Source organism: Equus przewalskii, unplaced genomic scaffold (assembly GCF_037783145.1).
Source record: "Equus przewalskii isolate Varuska unplaced genomic scaffold, EquPr2 ChrUn-6, whole genome shotgun sequence".
In the NCBI taxonomy this organism is placed as follows: Eukaryota; Metazoa; Chordata; class Mammalia; order Perissodactyla; family Equidae; genus Equus; species Equus przewalskii.
The window spans coordinates 1,922,282-1,943,926 of NW_027228754.1; the positions used below are offsets into that span (position 1 = coordinate 1,922,282).

A 21,645-nucleotide genomic window follows, 5' to 3' on the forward strand; every position below is an offset into this window, starting at 1 on the left:
GCCATTCTCTCCTCCGGGAGTCCTCCTTGCTCGTTACCCTCTGGCCATGGGGACCTTCCTTCAGATGTTCATATATGCTGGGATCTTTCCAGAAGGGCTTCCAGTATGCTCATCCTCAGAGGCAGGCCTCCCCACTTTGCTTTGCTGACTCCTCTCCCTGCTGGTCTCAGATGGAACGTCCCTGCTCGGAGAGGCCTTTTGTGTTGCCCGGCACCAGCTATATTTTGCTCCCTCCTTCTTCTTGCTCACGGTTGTTAGTTATTTTCTTCTATAGAGCTCAGCACAATTTGAATTAAACATTTGTGTGTATTTATTTAATGTCTGTCTCTCCCAACTAGATTGCAAGCTTCCTGGGTGTAGGGACCTGTCTATTTTGCTCACAGCTGTGTTCCCAGCATCTCTGGCACGCAGTGGTGCTCATGAGTGATGTGCTGAGCGGTGAATGCTGCAGACAGACAGCTCCGTCCTCCGGGAAATCAGGGGCCGTTGTCCCTAGTTTGATTCCAGACCCACTCTGTTCTGCTGCTTCTGAGCTACAGTGCGAGCTGGGGGATTGCTCTCTGTGATGAGAGGAGGTCTCAGGTCCAGGAGGTGGATGGGGATCATGATAGGAAAAAGTCCAGGGGCAGGGTCCCCACGTTCAGGCCTGTCCTTCACATTCATCCTGATTAATTAAGCTAACAGTTTGTTACATAAAACGTATCCTGTCCCCCTACTTTGACCAACATACCTTTAAAATGACCTGGAAGGCCAGATCTGGATTCAGAAATTTTGGACATTTTGGGGTTTTGTTCCAGAACTTGGTAGCATAGGGAGAACTGGCCCCTCGTCCCAGGACTGAGGCCAGACTCCCTTCTCTTCTCACCCACACTCCAGTCCTCACTGTGAAACACCTTGTGCCCACATGTGTGGACACCCCAGGCTTTGTGTCTAAGCTCCACACTGTCCCCCAAAGCTGCCCCTTAGCTACCTTCAGACCTCAGCCTGCGCATATAGGCAGTTTGGTCCATGTTTGGGAGGATGAACCTAGGAAAAGGGCTTGTATAAGTCCCAGATTCCCATTTGGACAGGGAATTCCAGGATTCTGGATTCCTGGAGTGTGTTCTAGAAGGGGGAGAGTGAGCTCCAGGAGGATGTACCCTTGGCTCTTTCCCGTGGAGGAGAGCCAGAGCAGGCCCTGCAGGACGGGCCCAGGGCAGCAGCCCTCTTGCCTTGGTGGAAGGGTAGTACTATCTGTGCTCATGGCCTCCTGGGGATAACTGGACAGGGAAGGAACTGGTGGACATCTTGCTGCTGTGCTCATCCTTTCTGGACGCAGCATCTAGAAGAATAAACTCTCTGTTAACTGGTGCCTGGAGTTGGCTGAGGCTCTAGCTGGTACTCTGGCTTCCTCCCAGGCGAGTACACGGAAGAGAGCTCTACACCTTCTCCTGACTGCTCAGGTCTTAGGACACCAGGCAAACCAGAGATGGGAGCCTCAGCCCCACCCCTGCATTCCTTGTCTCTCTTCCTGGAGTGGCCAGGCCTGTGGTCAGTCTCTCTTCCATCTGCTTCTCTCACATTCTCATGCTGAGCCATCACTGTGTGTGGGGATGTGGGCTCTGTGTTCAGTGCTCAGGAGGAGTCCAAAGCCTCTGGTGTATATGGGGATTGTTAGGGATTTTCTAGGAATGTTAGGCTGTAAGGTTATTATCAGTGAGGGACAGGAGAGATCCCAGTGTATTTCTGAGCAAGGCTACCAGCTGATTGTCGCTTTGTGGGTAGGTAGGGTGGGAGGTGATGGGTTGTTGGCGTGGCAAGCAGGCCAACAGTGAGTCTGCCAGAGCACTGAGCATCTGCAGTTAAGCTGGCTGAAGGTGGGCGAATGGCAAATGGGTCAGCCAGTGGACAGTGGAGCAGCCGGCCGAGCTTGGACCTCCTCATTTTTTCTCCAGCTAAGCTGAGTTCAAATGACTTTACCTGACTTTGGAAGACTCCTCAGGGTCTGAGCAGCCCCAGTGAGATGATACAGGCCTGAAGGCCAACAGGGTGGGCTAGAGGGTGGGACTAAGCATGTCAGTGTCTCACTACAGTCATCTCACCCAGGACCCCCCACCCCAGGAGGGTGGCACCAGCCCCAAGTGAGCAGACTGCTATTCCTTTCCTGTACACCTACAGGGGAATCTAAAGACAGCCTACCAGCCTGGGATGTCTTGGTATTCCAGGAACATAGTCAACCAAAACCCTGATGCTGCTCTGGGAAGACCTGCCACTGGAAACCACTATGCCGTACCTTCTTCAGTTCCTACCAACTGAGGCTTTACTCACAGTCAGAGCCTCTGTCCTTTTCACCGCTTCCCCTGGGGACCTGATTGGCCCTCCTTGGGGACAGAGTTCTCACAGGCCAGGAGATACCTTTGATTGCTTGCTGGGGGTTGTATTATCACTGACCCATTGGAAGCATTTGTTGACATGTTGCTTCCCCACTAGACTGTAAGTTCTTTGAGGGCAGGAACTGTGAGCCCACTATTCAGGAATCTCTATATCCCAGTTGGTGCTGGGGCATATGGTAGGTGATGAATAAATGCTCACTGAATGAACAGATAAATGTGTTTCCTGTTCTACAGATTCCTATTCAAACTTCTTTAGGTACTTAATTTTGTTAAACCAACCCCCACTTCTGACAAGGTGTCCTGCAACTCCTCTCCATCCCCCAAAGGGAGGATCCTTGACTCCAGCTAGGCCAATCAAGCTTAGTATGTTTCTTGGGAATTTACATTTCAGTGAGTGACATGGGAACAGAAAACAAAACAGATTTATTCCATGGGGGTCCCTAAGGAAGTTATCCTGAGGCCTGTGTCCCCAAAGCCACCTGGCTTTGTCCTTTCTGAGGCCCAGTTGGTCGGTGTTGTCTTTGGTTCTCTGAGTGCTATAGATTGAATGTTTGCATCCTCCAAAATTCATATGCTGAATCCTAATCCCCAGTGTGATGGTATTTAGAGGTCCTGAGGGTGGAGCCCTCATGAGTGGGATCAGTGCCCTTGTAAAAGAGACCCCAGAGAGCTCCCTTGTCCTTTCCACCATGTAAGGACACAGCAAGAAGACAGCTGTCTAAGAGCCAGGATGCGGGCTCTCACCAGACACTGAATCTTCTGGGGCCTTGATCTTGGACTTCCCAGCCTCTAGAACTGTGAGACCTCAATGTCGGTCATTTATGAGGCGCCTGGACTATGGTCTTCTGTTACAGGAGCCTAAATGGACTAAGACACTGAGCTAACTTTCAGATAGAGTCCTTCTTTCACTTTAGTTAAAACCAGAGTTGGTTTCTGTTGCTTGCATCCAAAGAACTCTAACTGATTCAAGTGTTTTCCCTTTATTCTTAAATATTCTAAAGAACGTGATTTTTAAAATGACTTTATGTTCTAGATTTACTTGTTTAGCTGATTTCCTATTGTTTTGTGCTTTTCTGGCAATAATATTACTACTTCCCATCAATCTCTCCTTTTTTTTTCAGTTGTGATAGATTCCCTGAGCAACATACTGAGAAAAGCGTCAGAAGAAAGGAAACCAGAATAAGTCGTCTTTGTAGGAAGCACAACTTGTTTCTGACACACTAGCCAAATCCTTTCATTGGTCTCTTTTGTTCCACTGTCTATGCATTCATTCTTTCTTTCATTTTTAATTCATTCTTCATGTTGGAAGGGTCTTAAGGATTATCGAGGGTGGGAATGGCAAATAGGTTTCATCTTGGCTTCCCACTTCAATTAATTGGTCAGAATTACTTGAGCATTGTGCCATATGTGGACTCAGTGGCAAAAATGTGTTATCACTAATTATCCACGTCTGAGATGGTGCTGGAAGGTGGAAGTCTGGATATATATACCACATATTTGTCATTTCTGATCGAATGCAACTCCCCACCTAATATGAAAAGTCTCTAGTCTCTAGTATTGCCCTGAGATGGTTTCTGCTTAGGCACATTCATTAAAACGGCTCACTTCATATTTGGATTTCTCCATTTGCTAGAAAGTTCTTCCCTGGTAGTATGGTGGAGGGTAAGGGCCTGGACTGATTTAGATAACCTAAAACTAATTCTGACTCTGCCACTGGTAGATTCTGTAATTCTAGGGAGTAACAATCTCTTTGGGCCTCAGTTTTCCACCTGAGAAATGAAAAACTTGAACTGAGTAACCACAAAGTTTCCTTCCAGCTTAAGATCCTGTTATTCATATGAGTCAATATCTGCCTCACAGTGACATGTTCCTCAGTTAAATAGTCTAGCCTCTGTGAGAGCACTTCAAATATCTGTGGACTTATGCCCCTCTGAGTTTCTTGTTCTAGATTGAACATGACTGGTTTTTTCAGTCATTTCTCTTACGATAAGGTCTCTAGACTTTTCACCATTCTGGTCATTCTCTTCTAGACACTGAGTTTTTCAGTGTCTCCCTGGAAGTGTGGCTCCCAGAACTGGATGCAGGCTGGTCATGCGTGGGAGTATTCTCACTACTTACCCATGGGCTCAGCCTGCCCCTCCTGGCAGATGGGACCCATGTTGAGCAGTGCACAGCGTGAGGGGAGGCACCCATTAAAACTTGCTCAGATCTGGGGATAGCTGTACTGTGCAGTTTGAGAGGCACTCCTTCAGTCTGCATGCAGAAAAGATGCAAGGAGCCCTGGAGTCAAATCTGGAAGGAAATGGTGCTTCCCCCGAAGACCAGTAAGTAACCTAGTGCTGAGTAACTGAACAGATGCTACTTCTTCATAAACATGAAAGGAAGATTTGCCAGAGATGTCATTAATGTTTGCAGCATCTTTTTTAAAAAATGAGGCATTGGGTGCTTGTATCTCCATTGATGAAAAATAAATGTCTCGCTAACCCTTCTCTCTTGCTCTGCCCCCTCTCCCTTCTCTCCGACATTATGTCACATGACTCCTTTGTCCTAGCAGCGCTTGTATTTGTTCTTTGCACAGAAGAATAGGTACAAAGGCTTTTGCTCAAGGAAAATAAGATGAAAACAAGAAAAAGCAAAAGCAGATTTGGAGAGGATTCTGGTCTGACCACGAGCCTACTGGAAGTAGTGGTGCAAAGGTTGTCGTGGGAGGAGTCTGACACCCACACAGAAGGGAGCTCTCCTGTCCACCCCAACCCCAGGCAAGGGTGTTCTGAAGACCGCGAGGTCTCACGTGCTCTGGTTTTAAGCCATCACTCTGACCCTTTCCCTTCCACCTCCCACCCCCTCCTGCCACTCAGCCATCCTGGCCTCCACTCTTCATAAACATCAACCGTACTGCCACTCAGGGCTTTTGCATCTCTGGTCTCTGTTTGGAACGCTCTTTGCCCAGTCACTGCATGGCTCATTCTACTTTACTGGGTTCCTGTTCAAGTGTCACCTCATCAGAAGGTGTTCTCTGATTGCCTTATCTAAGATGGACCCCTTCTCCCCAACACATCATTCTTCAGCCTTTTGCTCTGCCTTATCTTTCTTCTTGTTTTTTTTTTTTTTTTTAAAGATTGGCACCTGAGCTAACATCTGTTGCCAATCTTCTTTTTGTTTTCTTCTCCCCAAAGACCCCTGAGCACATAGTCGTATATTCTAGTTGCAGATCCCTCTGGTTGTGCTATGTGGGATGCTGCCTCAGCGTGGCTTGATGAGCGGTGCCATGTCCACGCCCGTGCCCAGGATCCGGCCCCAGCCTTATCTTTCTTAATAGAACCTGTCAACATCTGACATATCCTTACTTGCTTATTTGTATCATCTCAAATAAAACTCCATAAAGGAGTTGCTTTGTTCATTACCAATTCCCCAGTTCCTGGAAGTGTACCCAGCACATGCTGGACCCTCAGTCAATATTTGCGCTTGTGTGACTTTTAAAGCCCAATGCTTAACACAAACATTGTTCTCACAGAAGCGTTTGTTTTTTTTACTGGAGAGTTAATTAGTCCACTAGTTCACAGGTGAGTCATTGGGGATGGGAGCATCAATTTATTTGAGTGGTGTAGGTCTGTTCAGAAAGGCTCTGGTGCACCGCACTACAAAACCACTGTCCAAATGAGTTCACTAAGAGTTACCTTGTGAAGGGAGAGTGGGGGTCTCCTCCAATCCAGAACTGCTCTGATCTGAGGTGGGGCCCTGGGGATGAAGGGAAGGAAGGTGGGGAGCGGTGTGCGTGTGTGTTTCTTCCATACAACCACCATGGCTCATTGCTAGATCCTGGGCTTTCCCTTTCACATCATTTTAAGGGACTGAGGCCAGTTTTGCTTGATTCACTGACCAGGCATGGGGAATGTCTCTGGGTGGCAGGTGTGGGCAACACAATCTGCCAGGTTGGGTGGCCATGTGCACTATTCAGGTGAAATTGGGGGAAGGTGATGGGAGAGAAGTGGGTGCAGGAAAGGCATGAGGACTAGCTGAAGCCAGGTGACCAGCAGGGGACCTCTGAGCAGAGCCAGCATCCAGGGAAATTCCAGGACTAGTCAAGTGGAGGAGTGGCCATGTGAATCTAAAGGCCAGTTGTGTTGACCGTTTGTCCAAGGTGAAGTGACTGCCCAGGACTTGGGGAGAAGAGGCAGGATCCTTGGACTGGACTGACATCCTGGGTAGAGTGAAGCTGCCCTGGGAAAATACTTCAAAACCTACCCCTGTTTCTTCAATGCCTCCTTCCTCTCTATTATCAAGGCTTCAGTGAGGCCCCAGAAAAAATCCAATTACACCTGGAAGGGAGTAACCATGAATGTTATCATCTACTAATCTCTAAGTGTAGCTTATCAAGCTTTTTCCAGTGGCAAAAGCCCAGAGCTTTTCTAGACTCACTCAGTGGCAAATTGTATTTTCCAATGATGGTCACAATTATAGCTTCCACCCCACATGCTCTTCTTTTTCTTTTCTATTTTTTTAGTGGGTAACTTTGGTTTATAACGTTATATATCATGCTCTTCTTTCAAAGTGATGTTGACCATCTTCCCATTGAGTAGTGAACTTGAACTTGAGTGGCTCTTCTGCACTTGGATCTGAAAATGAGCGTGGCAGATTCTAGGATCCCTCAGCACCATTTACCTCTGTAATTTTCCTTCTACTTAGCTTCTCCTGCCTCCTTGCTCTCAATCTCAGGCAGAGACACTCATCCTGAGCTGAGCTGCTTTTCTTAAAGTTGTGCAGGAACTTCCTGTTGACTGGGGCAAATCTAATATCTCTTTTCTGGGTCACCCTGCTAGATAGTGAGGAGAGAATCTCAAATCCCACACCCAGCTCCTCCAGGAGGCATGATGATCAGAGAGCATGGTGAATGTGTCAGTTAATAAGGTGTTCCCTGAAAAATGGCACCCATCCCAGCCATGGTATGTTAACAGTTTCTTGATTGTCTCACAGCTGCAGATTACCTTTCAGGGCCACGAACCCAGATGAGCTGAAAGTCCTTTGGGCCAGAAGGAGAAACCCTTGTCCCTCACTTCGCACCTTTACCTGTTTCTAGACCTTTTCCTATGATAATGTCTTGGTGGTCAGGAAGCCTCAGGGTCTCAAACTACAGGGGCTGGGCCTGGAGCTGGAAGTGGGTGATTCAGAGTTTCCCTGTTAGTGCAAATGTCTAAGATCTATTACAGTTTGGGACCCAGGTTGGAGGCAATCCTCTGGGTGCAAGTTGGTTAACACTTGTATTAGTCTGCTAGGGCTGCCGTAACAAGATACCAGAGACCGGGGGCTTAAACAACAGAAATTTATTTTCTCACAGTCCTCGAGGCTGGAAGTCCAAGATCAAGGTGTCGGCAGGCTTGGTTTCTCCTGAGGCCTCTCTCCGTGGCTTGCAGATGGCTGCCTTCTCTCTGTGTCCTCCCATGGCCTTTTCTCTGTGTGTGGGTGCTTCCCTGGTGTCTCTCCCTCTTTTTATAAGGACATCAGTCATATTGGATTAGGCACATCCCAATGCCCTCATTTAACTTTAATTATCTCTTTAAAAGCCCTATCTCCAAACACAGTTATGTTCTCAGGGTTAGGACTTCAACATATGGATTTTGGGGGGCAACTTCAGGCCATAACAGTGCTTCATGAACAGTGGCGGGGGAGTGAATGCCCTGGTTAGCCAATGTCTCTGTGGATCTTGGAGAGCTTCCAGTTGTCCTTGAGGGAATGTTCCGTTAGGCCCATCTTGCTCAGAGCAGAACCAGGTTGTGCAAAGAGAGGAGAGAGAAGGGGAAGGATGTGGAAGGTTGTGCCAGTGTTTTCTGTGTGATGGCTCCCAGGGTGATGGTTTCCCAGGCTCCTCCTGGGAGGCTGGATGGGAATCTCATGGGAGGTACAGGGACCATGGTGGTTTCCAGACACCAGCTATGTCCCAGAGCATCCTGTGCCTGGCCAGGGGGGTTCCTGAAGATCCAGACATCAGTTTATATCCTCCCTCAGGGTAGACCCTACACAAGCGGGTTCTCTGTCTCTGGAGCCACTCTGTCAGCACAGACATTCTTCTTTTTCCCTGGCAAGGAGACCAGAAAGAAGGTTACCCCTCCAATGTTGGGACTCTTAGCATCCTTGGCCTGGCCCAAAGCCTCTGAATCCTAACTGTCCTGGTCCCAGATCACTTCAGGAAAAGGAACATCTCTCTTCGTCTTCTAAGACCCTGGAAAAGGCAATGCTTCAAGAACAGGAAGTTCTTCCTAATGTCTAGCCTTCCTCTGCAACTATGTCATACACTTAGCTATAGAAGGTATAGAAAGTTAGAGCTGGGATGGATCCAGTTAAATGACTGGCAGAAGCCACATGGCAGAGCTGGGGCCAGCCTCCAGACTCCTGGTGTGGAGCCTTTCCACTGTCCCAGGTAGTTGGGTTCTCTCTGTCCCTTCTCAGTGGCCAAAGCTGCTCTTTTCTGAGCCTTGAAGACAGTAAGCTAAGTGAAAGCAGTCAGTCACAAAGGACCACATAGCACATGATTCCATTTATATGAAACCCCCAGAATAGACAATAGAAAGTAGATTAGTGGTTGCCGAGGGCTAGAGGGCAAGGGGGATTAGAGAGTGATGGCTAAGGGGTTTTGGGATAATGAGAATGTTCTAGAATTTATTGTGGTGATGGATACACAACTCTTTGAATATAATAAAATTCATTGAGTTGTACACTTTGGATGAACTGTATGATATGTGAATTATATCTCAATAAAGCTATTAAAACAAAATGCTGCTCTTTTCCTGGCTTCCATCTTCTTACTACAAATCTTAGGGACTGTCTGGGGCAAAGGGCTAGAGCCAATCTCTAGGTGGAGTGCAGCCTCAGCTGCTCCCTCCGTCATCCCTCACCCATGGAAAGAATACACAGGAGCCAGCCATCCAGCCCTGTTTCCATGTGCAGTGGCTGGGCCAGAACTCTTGCCTTCTAGGAAACACCCACCACAATGAGGTTTCCTGCCTCCTTCTCCTTGCTGATCCACTCTTTCCACCCTGGGGCCTGCAAGCCAAGTCAGCCTGGGATGGACAGATCCAGAAGCTTGGGTCAGTCGGGGGTTTCTTTCAGGGGCAAAGGCAGGGGCTAAGCTGGATGTAGAGCTCAGACCTGGGCCCAATCTCTGAGTCTCCCCTTCTCTCTTCTCCTTGAGAAGGAGGCCCTGTCAGCTCCTGGCCAGAGAGGTGTTTCTCTCAGGGAGCATTTCCTAGGAGTGGTAGGCAAGAAAGGGTTTGGACTCATCTAGACTTTTACTCAACAAGCTTCTATTAAAACCAACTAGGTGCCCAGTGGTGATCCACCATTTACCTTTAAAGGGTTGAGAATTCAGTAAGAGAGAAAGTACAACGGGTGCTGTGACTGGGGTAAGCAATGAGTATTAAAGGCAAGACACTAACCCAGCCTGGGGGTGGGGGAGAAGGTCAGGAAGGCTTCCTGGAGCAGGCACACCTTGAAGATCATGAAGGAGATAGCCAAATGAAGAAGGGGAGTTGGGGGGGAAACCATGGAAAGTGTGTTCCAGACAGAGAGAATAGAAGGTGCAAATGCTTGTAGATGTATGTAAGAGAATAGTTCATTTGAACTGCAAAAGAAACTTCAAGTAGTTCAGTCTGATTGGAGGCCAAAATATAAGATGGAGAGAGCCAAGAGATGACGTGGGAGAGGTAAGGAGGGCAGACCATCTGAAGCCTAAATAGGAGGAGGTCCAAACCCTGTCCTCCTTCCCAGAGGTCCACCTCCTGCACCTGTAGGACTCCTACCTGAGCAGGGGCCCCAGTACCAGGCAGAAAGGAGACCAGCTAGGAGCAGGAGCAGCGAGACAGGCACCACCACCAGCAGCACATCTTTGTAGGAGGCCCTCCCTGGAGCCGAACATGGAGGGGCTGGGGTCAGAGGTGGACTTGATGCCTCACAATCCCTCAACCCCTGACCCCTGGCCCTTGGCATACCTGCCTCCTGATGGCAGCTTTCCCAGGGGGTGACTGTGGCTGATTCCCAGCTGACAGGATTGGAGACAATGCAGGAATAGGCCACACGCTTGTCTCCTGGTCCCAGCGAAACCCTCAGCACCTGTCCATCCGCGAAGAGGCCTTGTGACTCGATACTAAAGTCGATGGTCCCTTCTTGTCGCCAGCTGTAGGTTATGTCGCTGATGTTGGGGGCCGAGCAAGACAGGAATACCTGGCAGGTGTTGGGGGGCTGATCATCCCCTGGTACAGCAATGAACACTTGTACTACTGGCCTGGGCACGGCATCTGGGCAAGAACAGTGGAGCAGGTGTGGGTTAAGGGGACGCTGGGTGGGGCCCACAGCTCCAGCTCTGGGACCCACGCGAGGTTAGATGCCACCTCTGACCAGGCCACTCTTGCTCTAAAACCTGGCCTGGCTCCCCATTACCCACAGGACAGAAACTGAATTCCTTAGTCTGGTATTCAAAACCCTTTGTGAAATGGATGGTGTCAATCTTTCCAGCTGTGCCTCCCTCTGGTCCTCCCCATCTATCCTCATTAATTTCTAGTTCTCCCAAACATGTCATGCTCTTCTGTATCTTTCATGCTTTCGTATGGTTCAGCTGTGCACACACACCTTTCTCTTCTCATTCTCCTAGAAAACTCCTACCCATCCTTCATGTCCCAGCTTATCATCTTGATTGTGAAGCTTTCCCTGATATTCCAGGTGTGGCTCTGTCTATCTCTTGTCATGGCACTTCCCTCATGATATATCAATCAGAGGGACAGTAAGTATTTATTAAGTCATCCAAGAAGACAAGCACATTCCTGGACTTTCGGAGCTTACACTTTGGTAAGGAAGACAGATATTGACAAATGACTATGAGTAATTAAGAAAATAATTACAAAATGCTGTGAAGGAAGACGGGGGTAGAGTCTCTGTCTTATTATCTCCATAACCCTCGCTCTCCAGGTGCTCAGCTACCTGGGCCACTGAATAAATTGGTGTCCTGACATCCTAGGCCATGGCTGCCTTTTCCTATATGGGTTGATGAGTAACTACTGAGTCTCTGTGGCAATGGAGGCCAGCGGGAGAGCATTCTGGTGACGACGGGAGGGCTCAGTCTCTGATAGTATTCTAAAATCAAGCAGAGTAAAACCTCATTAATGCCAGCTCAATCTGGTGGGATTTGTGATATGAAAGAAGAAAAGATTTGCTGGGCACACTAATAGTATAAACAAAGATTACGGGGGGGATATTTACACTACTTAAGAGGACAAGCTGCTTCCAAACACGATCAGGCACAGTAGAAACACCCATTGACGTTTCTAGTAACTGATCTGCTAATTCAAATCATTCTTATCTATTGTCAAAGCAAAGCTCCTAAGGACGGCTGCTTGGCAGCTTTGCGCAATTAGTTCTAATCACGCTATGTATTTGGAAGCAATAAAACAGCAATTTCCTTAAAATCTGTAATTCAGATGCTGAGAACAAGGCGTCTTAGAGCTTAGTGGTGTGGGTGCTGCATGTATTATCACATTCAATGTCCTCATTTCACATGTGCGGCAGCGGAGACTCAGAACAGGGAGAGGCTCCAGGGCAGCCTGTACGGTTGTGTAGGTTATTCACTGCAGAAGGGCAATGGGCTAAGGGGACAACAGGTGAAGGTGGGGGTGCTGACATCCAGCCAGCACTCTGCTTGCCAAGCCATGCAACCTGCTTCAGGGCTGCGTGCAACCAGAAGAGCAACCATCCAATTGCACACCAGCACTCCGAGTGGTTCACCAGAGGACAGCCAGTTAGCTGTCTCAGGGTGGGGTGTCTCTCCTCCCCAATTTGCTCTGCCTTTCTCTCCCCTCACTGTTTCCCTCTTCCCAGCTGTCACCCGTATTCTCAATTCTCAATTTTTTTTTTCTTTTCTCCCTGCTTTTTCTCCCCACCTAGAGGTGGAGGTGATGGTGGAGGTGGTGATGGTGGTAGAAGTGATGGTGGAGGTAGATGTGGTGGAGGTGGAGGTGGAGTTGCTGGAAAGAAAGGCCCATCCAGCCCCCCCGTGGATTCAGCCACTCCAGCTGAGGTACTGAATGCAGCTGCATGAACGACCCTGGCAAACCCACGTGGAGCAGAAGTCTTCCCAGCTGAGCCCTGCCAACCCACAGAATCACGAGAAATAAAAATAGTTGTCGTGTTTACTCAGGCGGTTCGGGGATGGTTTGTTGTGCAACAATGAATAACTGAGAGAACTCATGAATATTATATAGTTAAAATCTCTAAATACATCTAAAAGAGCTCTTTAAAGAAATATAAAATAAAAATTCCATAATTATAATTTAATATTTTAATAAAAAGCCTTGTGTCGTAAGTTAATTGGCAATATTGTCTTTCCTTTTTTGTGGTACATAAAACGATGGCATGTCTTATGATCTTAGAATGAATGGAGAGCAGGCAAGCTCTGTCCCAAATGTCACTGTATTTCACCTTTATAGGCATCTACAGGGTAATATTATGACGCTCCTTCTACAAATGAGAAAGGTGAATGTCAGGGAGGCTGAGCATTATGTCTAAGGCCACTGAGCCAAGAAAGGACCAAGTTGGAGTTCAGACAAGGGCTGTGGGTGGTAAAGCCAGGCTGCCCCACATAGGAGCTCACCTGGGAGAACCTGAGGAGTTTTTTTAGATGTGGCTGCAGGGAGCAGCTGTTCCCTGAATCAGTCATGAAGTCAGAGGCCAGAGGTCTCTGGAACCCAGTTCTCCAGCTCCCAGGACTCAGGATGCCTCTCTAGAGCTTTGGAGGAAGGAGGGTAAGAAAGCCAGTGTCAGGTGCACTCACCATACACCTTGAGCTGCAGGATCTGGGTCTGGGCCCGACCTCCTGTGTCCACCAGCAGCACTGAGAAGTTGCCGCTGTCTCCAAACTCCAGTGGCTGGAGCTCCAGGCTGAGGTTGCTGTGCAGCTGGGCTCGGCCCAGGAATCGGGAGTGGTACAGAGTCTCCAGGGAACCCCGGAAAAATGTGGCCAGCAGCTCCTCCGAAGGCCAGAGAGATCTCCAGATGGCCTCTCGGACTTGGAAGCCAGGGGCACACTCTGCCACCAGCAGCACTGAGCCCCCTACCTGGCCCTGCACTTGGGTACCAGTGACTGCAGCAGGAAGTAGAGCTGAAAGAACAGAGAACCGTTACTCTGCCAGTCCCAAGCTCCTTGTCTCTCTTGTGCACGCAGCTAAGCTGCCACGGAGCAGATCAGGGCCCCTCTCCCCACTCCCTCCACCCAAGCTGAGGAGGGTGCACTGTGCCAGGGACTGGGAATAAAACAGTAAGGAAGAGAATTCGGTCTCTCTGCTCATGGAGCTCACTCTTAACCAGACTCTTAAGCAAGCAATTAAAATATATTGTTAAGTACAATGATAGGAAAAAAGGGGTGCCCTAGGAGAACACAGTGAGGATGATAGAGTGACCTCACTCAGCCTTGAGGGGCTCAGGGAAGAAATGGTTAAGCTGAGACGTGTAGGAGGAGTGGGAATCAGCCAGGCCAAGTGGAGGGCTGTCTGGAGTGGGGGATGGGGAAGTGTTATAGGCAGGGGAAGGGCCCATTCAAAGGCCTGGAGGGTGTGAGAGCCTGGTGCATGGGGAACTGAAAGTAGTTCTCTGCAGGGAGAGTAAGAAATTTCACTGCAGGGTTGGCGGGAGCCAGATCATGCAGGGCCCTGAAAGCAACTCTGGAGTCTGGGCTTTATCCTTAGAGCAATGGGGGGCCTCCGATAGGTTTTCAGTAAGAGAGTCACATGATTAGATGCACGGTTAGAAAGAGGACTCCAGCAGAGGTGTGGAGAATGCATTCGAGGTGGAGTAAGACTGAGGCTGCTTCTATTAATCCAAAGGAGAGTGATGGAAACTTTTGTTGGGGAAGGGAGCCCCTGGGATGGGGAGAAGTGGGAGGAATTGAGAGAGGTTAAGATGTAATCAGCGAGATCTGGGAGTGAAGGAGAAAGGAATTAAGGATGGCTCCCAGGTCCTTGGGACCCACTGAGTGCCATTCTCTGTGATCCAGAACAGGAGAAACAGAAGGCTGGGGAGGGGTGGAGGGTGGGGTGTGGAATGAGAAGTTGCTGAGTTTTGTTGGGAACATACGGTTTGAGGTGTGTGGGTGCCACCTCTGCTCGAAGTGCCCACCCTGACTCCTTTGCTGGATAATTTCTGCTCATCCTTGAAACATCACTGCCTCCCCCATCTCTCTCTGTGTTCCCATGGTGGCCTGCGATCACGCTACGGACGCCCCAATCCCTCTATTGTTATTGTCTGTTTACGTGTCAGCGTCTCCCACTGGACTGTGAGTTCCTCTTTTCATCTTTGTACTCCCAGTGCCACCACTGTTTAGAAGAAGGATATAGGAGAAGCTCAGTAAACTTTGCTGGATGAACGAGGGAATTGCTGAGGACTTACCTTGTGCCTGGCACAGTGGGGGCGCTGGGGTGCAGAGCAGAATAAGAGCAGACGTGTAACATACCCAAGTGCTGGGAGTTTGGTTAGGGAGACGTGTTCTGGATGGTGACTCAGCCAGCCACTGGCAACTCCAGTCCCTTGCCCATCTATCTCACTGCTCTCCCCAGCCCCAGTCATCTGAGGCCTAACTGGAGATGGCTTCAGTGTTAATGCAGAGTGGAGGCATATCATACGGAGAGAATAGCACTGGACGTCAATCAAGACTCCTAGGTTCCATCCTGCCCTGGCTCTGCCATGAATGAGCTGTGTGAACTTCAGCACATTCCCCTCCCTCTCTGGGCTTCCATTGTCCCAACCGTAAAACCAGGGGTGCACCCAATCAGTTGCATTCATCTTGTTTCCCATTAAGAGCCCTTTGGAAAAATTATTTTTGCTTCCTCCCATGTCTAAGGATTTGAAAGATTTGTGAACTAAACAAGATTCCTTTTTTTGAGGGATTTCCTTCACATGTCTAGAAATGTTGAGATCTGTAGGGCTTTTGGAGCACAAGGCCGGGAACCCAGGCAGGGGACTCTGGATAAAGTCATCTCAAAGTCTCTGATGTAAGCAAAGTTGTCTCAGTATTTGCTACACCCCACAATTCCTATACCCTGGCCTTGAAGTGCTGACCTAGTCACACTGATCACGTGTTAACCAAGAAAGGGAAGTCAGGCATCAGACAGGATGGCGGGACTGCCCAGTGTTGAAGAGACCCGATGTGTCAGCCATTCCATTACACCATTATCGGCCACCCCAAGTCCACACACACTGTATTTGACTTGCTCTCGCCTCTCATCCCTATTCAGTATCCACCTCCCCTTACACAGACCTGCAGGAGGAGCCTGAGCTTTCCCACAGGTTGTGGAAAGACATCTCAGAATATAAGAGCCCTGCCCTCCCCTTCTCTTCCCAGATGGTATTTAGAATTTCCATGTGTTAACACTGCCAGACCCTCACCATTCTCACAGCCATCTCTTTCCAAACAGCTGGTGCCACCTGCCTCAGTATTAACTGCCTTGCCACAAAACATCTTGTGTCTCATGGACATGATGACCTAATGCTGCTACCTCCTTCCGCCCAGGACCCTGCCTCTCTTTGCCTCTGCCTAGCTTTTGAGGTTGCCCAAGATCTTGCTTCAGTCTTCCTTACCGGGTACTTCCTTAGCTCCTGGGTTCTCACTTGGGTTTGGGGGGCCCTGCCCAGATGTCTGGCAAGGGGCAGCTGAGGAGGAACCTTCAGCTCTCTGAGGACAGGCCACCCACCTGCCCCACTTACCTCCCCAGAGAAGCAGACTCCATAGGGACCACACAGCCATCCTTCTCCGGAGAGGCAGGCAAACTCCCTCAACAACCAAAATCCAGAACATCCCAAGTCGAGTGGATGAACGGAAGAAGCTGTGGTCCTTCCGGAAAGTCCCATGTTCAGAAGGAGGAATCTTGACTCAGAACAAGATGCCCTGAAAGTGAAAACATCCAGAGTAAAGTGGAAGTTGGCCACAGGCCTAGCTGAGCTCTTTCAGGAGCTGATTTTTGTAAGTAAGCCTCTTTCACATGCCTATGGTTGGCCAGTGCAATCGCAGGTGACAAGCGCCCCCACACAAGCCTACATCCTTCTCACTGACTCTCACCGGGCTTCCCTGCATCCCACCTGGCCCCACTGTCTGCCTTTCTTGTTGTAGCCACAGAGAGCGCTCCAAAATGCAGTTCCCAGCTCCACTTCCTCTGCTTAAAATTCTTCCGCTGCCCTCAGGGTAAACACTGAACTCTAGGCTTAGCGTACAAGGCTCTCCTAAATCTACTCCAGCCCACTTCTCCAGGCTGCTCTCCCACATCCTTTCTGCTGTCTAACCATACCAGGCCAGAGCTGCCTCCTCTCAGAACTCCCAGTTTCACACCCCATGAATTGTACTTGCTCCTCCACCAGGCATGCTGTTCCCTTTATCCTTCCGGACTTGGCATGCAGCCACCCAGTCTCCCATGCCAGCCTTCCTGACCACAGGTAGAGTGAAGAACCTCCTCTCCTGTGCCCTGTGGTGTGCCCATTATTCTGTCATTACTCTTAGCACGTTACTTTGCAACACTTTCCTCGCCTCCACAGACTGTTTGCCAGCAAGGTCTTATATTGATTTCTGTGTTTCCCACAGTGCTTGGCACATCATGGATGTATAATACACATTTGTAAAGTGAGTGTATGAATTCTAGATATGGTGACATATTTTGCCTCCTGGAAGCCCTACGACTCTTCTCTGAGAGGATCTTATTATCACACTGTCAGAGACGGGGGGATTTGAAAACCAGAGTGAGGATAGCACCTTGCGGAGGTCACAGAGTGGCAGAGCTGGGACTTGAGTCTCCACCTGTGGAGTGTGGCCCATTTTGCCACAGTCACCACTTCCTCACCCTGATTCCTGTCCCACTTTGAGTTGCTTGGTTTCTCGAGTCAGGGAAGGCTTTGTGAGATGAGGAAAATTCCCGAGCATCCTGAGTGTGGCTTGCAGTACCTGGTCCTGTATAGCTTCTGACCTGTCAGTCAAACTGGATGCTCTGATCTGGACCCAGCCAGGAGTGAGGCAGACGTGGTGGCGGGTGAGCAGGAGATTCTGGGGTAGGGCTCCTACCCTCCAGGCACTCACGCCCAAATTGTAAAAACAGATATGCCTGGGAGGAGAAGGCCACTGCAGGCATGCACAGCCCTGTGCGAGAGGGCAGCACAGGCAGTCCGGGCTGCAGGGGGGCATGGGGAAGGGGTCTCTGTGGATGGGGGCCGGGGACTCTCCCTTAAAGCATGGAATTTGAGCTGTACCTTGAAGGCAGGCGTGATTTGGATAGGCTGAGAAAAAGGGGAGGGCCAGAGGTTTGGGGGTGGGCTCTGAGCACGAGGCGAGAGCAGAGTGTGTAAGGCTTGGCAGTGGGAAAGTCCCAGGTGGGATCCAGGGACAAGGAAGGCGGGAGATCCTTTATTGCTGAAGTGGGTGAGAACGGAAAGGGGTGTTGGGGTCAGATTACGGAGGCCTTGAGGACTAGATTAAGAGTCAGGTTTTTATTCTGGACGCAGGCGGCCCTCAACCTTGCTGAATACTTGGATTCTCAGGGATTCTGGTTCAGCGGGGCTGGGATGGGGCCAAAAGCTGTAGTTTTCACAAGGACTCCACTCCAGATGATTCTGAAGCTGGTGGACAGAGGGAATGCTCTGAGAATGCTCAGAGGGAGGGGACTGTTGCCCATTTGAGCTGTGGATAATCTGCTGGTGGGAGAGAAAGAAGAGGCAGGGAAGCCTGGCTGGCAGCTGCTGGGATGGTCCTGACTGAAGCAGGAAGGAAATCTCTAGAGTGGAGAGAAAGGGGCAGAGCAGGAGTCATGACAGAACTTGGAAGCCGCCTGGCTAGGAGGCAGAGAGGCCAAGCGAGGGGTATTATTTATGACTCCATTGTCAATTCCATCATTCATGCGTCAGACATTTATTGAACATCTACTTACGTGCCAGCTGCTGGGCACACAGATGAAAGCATAGCCCCTGTCCTCAAGGAGTCCGCAGTTTCGATGAGAGGATGGATACGTAACCCAATAATTACCATCAGTGTGGCAAGAGTGACACATGTAAGGGTTTAGAATGGGTTCTGGTGCATAGTCAGCACTCAAAAGAATATTCATCATTGCTACTAAATGGCCAGAGTGAGGGAGGAGGGGAGTGCTGGGCAGATGCAGATAAAGTTGTGTTGAGGTGTGAGCAGCCCCTGCTCCATCTCTCCCAGACTGGGAGCTCCATGAGGACAGGGATCAGGCCCCCTGGCCTTCTGCACCTAGTATATCTCCAAGGACAGGCTTTCCAACAGGTGGTGCCCTCGAAGCATGTATTGAAGTGGACTGAATGATTCTGAGGTGTCAGGGCCCTGGCGGGGTGGGATTGCTGGGAATACAGGTGCTGAATTCCTTTGCAGGAGACAGTTAGCAGTCCCACTCTGTCTTAGCAGAATTGGTCATTCATAGTGGTCCATCCAAACAGAAAAGGAGTTGCAATCTTCCCTGTTCCCCCACCCTCCAGCCCTTTTCCTTGAGGGGAATTTCAGGGAAGCTGAGAAAGGGGGAAGGAGGTGGTTGGGTGAGGACTGGAAAATATCCCACCTCCCCAAAGGGAAAGACTTCTGGCCTGTGACGACTGGAGAAAGATGGGCAGATGAAGGCGCAGGAAGGGTTAAGTCTGCTGCGGCAGGTTCTCCCCCAACTGCTAATCATTGGTTCAGACTACATTAATTACCCAGCCACAGAGGGAATGCACTGGAGTAAATTAGCTGGTGAGTTCAAAGGGGCCACTCCCCACATTCCTTAATTAAGAGAGCAGCTGGCAGCCGGGGCTGCTATTCAGCCTCCCTGGGGCCTTTCTGGGAAGCCCGGAGCCAGCAGAGTCTGCCTGCCACAGCCCAGGCAGGCGCAGTAGCTCCATCTGCCAGGCACAAGGCCTGCGCCTGCCATTAGCCCACCTTCACTGTAGGCTTGGAGCGGGGAGCAGGTGTTAACTGTGGCCAAATAAGCCTCCTGAGCTTGACCATTAACCCTGGGAGCTGGGGTGCAGAGACTCAGGGCTGGGTGGAATTTGGGTGTGGTGTGAAGGGTGCAATTGTGATGCCCTGTCCCTGCCCACTCACACTTGTCCTTGCTCATTGGACTGGCCTGAGGGCACAATGAGGCCATGCTTCTCCCAGGAGGAGAAGTGGAGAAGGGAAAAAAAGGTGGGAGGTTTGAGGAGAGAAGAGCCCAGCAGGAAAGGAGGCAGAGGCAGAGTGCCCAACAGGAGGGAGGGGCATTCGGCAGGTTTTTTGCGAGCCAAGGGTGAGGGAAGAGGGCAGAGTGTACTGGGGAGTGGGTGGGACTCTGGGCATCACTTCAAGGGAGCGGTGCAGGATGGGGGCTGAAGAGGCAGGTAGAACCCCTCCTAAGCCCCATCTTGGTGTCCACCTTCACCTATATGGTTCCCACAGAGTGGACCGTCTGCCTGCATGATCTGCCAGCTGACACCACGCCACCAGGCACTGGCCAGCCCCAAGGCTGCCCTGGGTGGGGGAGCTCATGCACACCTCTCCCTTACCAGCTGGCTTAGGCAGCAGTCTGTGATGTGGCAGGAAGACTGGGTTTGAGGCATTGCCTGCATGTGTGAATGGATGTACCTTTCCTCCTCTGAGATGGCACTCTCGCAGGTACATGGCCCTGAGCATAAGTGCCTCCTTAAATTTTGTGCCTAAGTCACCTCTCTTGCCTCACCCTCATCCTGGCCCTTCTGGGAGCAAGTAGAGGGAATGGAATCTTTGATGCACACAGCTGGAGAGGGAGAAACCGAGGAGAGAGGAGAAAGAGTGAGCCCAGTGAAATAACCCATAGCTCCTCGTGCAAGGTGTCTGAGGCTTAGGTAGGGTCTGCTTTTGAGGCAAAGATACACCTTTCCATGGGTTGAAGTCAGAGAGCATACAAAAGAAAAAAAGCCAGAATTGTGCTTTATTGAGGGAGAGAGTAGGGAGCTGGAAACACACTCATTCATTCACTCATTCACCAGACATTTGTCGGATTCCCATCCTATGCATGCTAATGCATTAAACAAATGTTTATAGAGCATCTAGCATGTGTAAGCCCCTTGAGGTCAGGAACTCATGCTGATGATGACAGTGATCATGAGACTGATAAGAAGAGGAAAAGTCACTATTGATCTGTAGCCCCCATGGGAAAGAATTCTGGAAACAAATACAACGTAGGCTGTTCTTTCAAAGAGCTTGAGAGAAGAATTCCTCTGAGCAAAGGCACAGAGAGTGATGCATGCTGAAGAAGCAGACTTGCTGACCACTCCAGATCCTGCCAACTGCAGCTTCTTCCAGCAGTGCAGAGGGAGATGTGAACATGTGTACAGGGCACGAAATATCCCAGTATTCGATGGAAAAGCCTGGGTCTCCCCCTTCCTGTGTACCCTGTCTATAGCTGCTCTAATCACAGTCAATACAAAGATGAAGGACACAGAGCTGCTGAGTGGATGCTCATTTAAGTAAAAATGTAGAAGACCCTGTTTTCTAGCCAAATTTTAAATAACAAACCTGAAATTGACAGAAATCTCAATATGTGCAACCTGCCTGGTTTAGGGAAGGACTATGCTCTCTTTTTACTGTTGGTATCTAAATTTTACAGCCACATACAAGACAAGGACCAGGTGTCTAATCACATCTCGCAATGAAGCCATCCAATGAATGGATCAGGCTGGAGCCTAAGTCCTTGACTACCCAAGAGAGCCACCAGAGGGCAGCCACGAGGCTCCCAGCTGTCCTCTTACTCTCTCCCTTAAGGGACAGTTCCAGGCTGCCTCTCCATCCTCAACCCAGCTATGGAGTTCTTTTCTCTCTTCTTACCCTATATATGATGTCACTCCATGGAACCTAGGTCCCTAGAGGAGGCACAGCCAACTCACCCCTGCTAGGTAATTGTTTGCATTTAGCTCCGACTTGGAGAGAAAAATAACATTTCACAATGCAAAGCCTTGAGACTGCATGGAGGCTGCTGGTGGGCAGTCCTGTGCTGAGCGCCCTGTGGCAGGCTGGGTGCTGTGGTATCCTTCCTCAGTGTCTGCAGGGTCTGTCCCTGGAGAACTGTGAGAGTCCCATTCTCTCTTGGAGATGGCCCTTCTGCTCCTGCTCACCAGTGTCCTCTAGAAACAGAAACAGGTTCTGACTCCAAGGACCGGAAATGGGACTTTCGGGCTGGCTGTGCTGATATCAGACAAACCAGTGAGAGTCTGGGCTGAAGACCATGGGTGTCCTCTGAAAACTCTACTTCCTTTA

General features: G+C 49.8%; 1 protein-coding gene across 6 annotated transcripts; it reads right to left on the minus strand.

The window, feature by feature from the left end:
- Positions 1-7,678: 7,678 nt before the first annotated feature.
- On the minus strand, positions 7,679-16,709 carry SLAMF8 (SLAM family member 8). Of its 6 annotated transcripts, none has more exons than XM_070608272.1 (6): positions 16,688-16,709; positions 16,110-16,290; positions 13,186-13,512; positions 10,355-10,660; positions 10,166-10,267; positions 7,679-8,445 (listed from the first exon to the last, which is right to left on the minus strand). In XM_070608272.1, exons 2-6 carry the CDS (start codon positions 16,198-16,200, stop codon positions 8,384-8,386), a joined length of 888 nt encoding a protein of 295 aa, XP_070464373.1. In that variant the 5' UTR covers positions 16,201-16,290; positions 16,688-16,709; the 3' UTR covers positions 7,679-8,383. The 6 variants fall into 6 exon arrangements, with proteins under 6 accessions (XP_070464373.1, XP_070464372.1, XP_008518714.2 ...); XM_070608271.1 differs by having other exon boundaries at positions 16,482-16,693; XM_008520492.2 differs by lacking the exon at positions 16,688-16,709 and adding an exon at positions 16,462-16,557.
- Between the last annotated feature and the right edge of the window lie 4,936 nt (positions 16,710-21,645).

Coding starts and splice junctions, on each gene's coding strand:
- SLAMF8 (XM_070608272.1), bottom strand. CDS start 16,200: ATGTTCTGGATTTTGGTTGTTGAGGGAGTTTGCCTGCCTCTCCGGAGA. Junction 13,513..16,109: donor GAGTCTGCTTCTCTGGGGAG/GTAAGTGGGGCA, acceptor CTGTTCTTTCAG/CTCTACTTCCTGCTGCAGTC. Junction 8,446..10,165: donor GTACTGGGGCCCCTGCTCAG/GTAGGAGTCCTA, acceptor TCTCCTTGCCAG/GGAAAAAGAAGAATGTCTGT.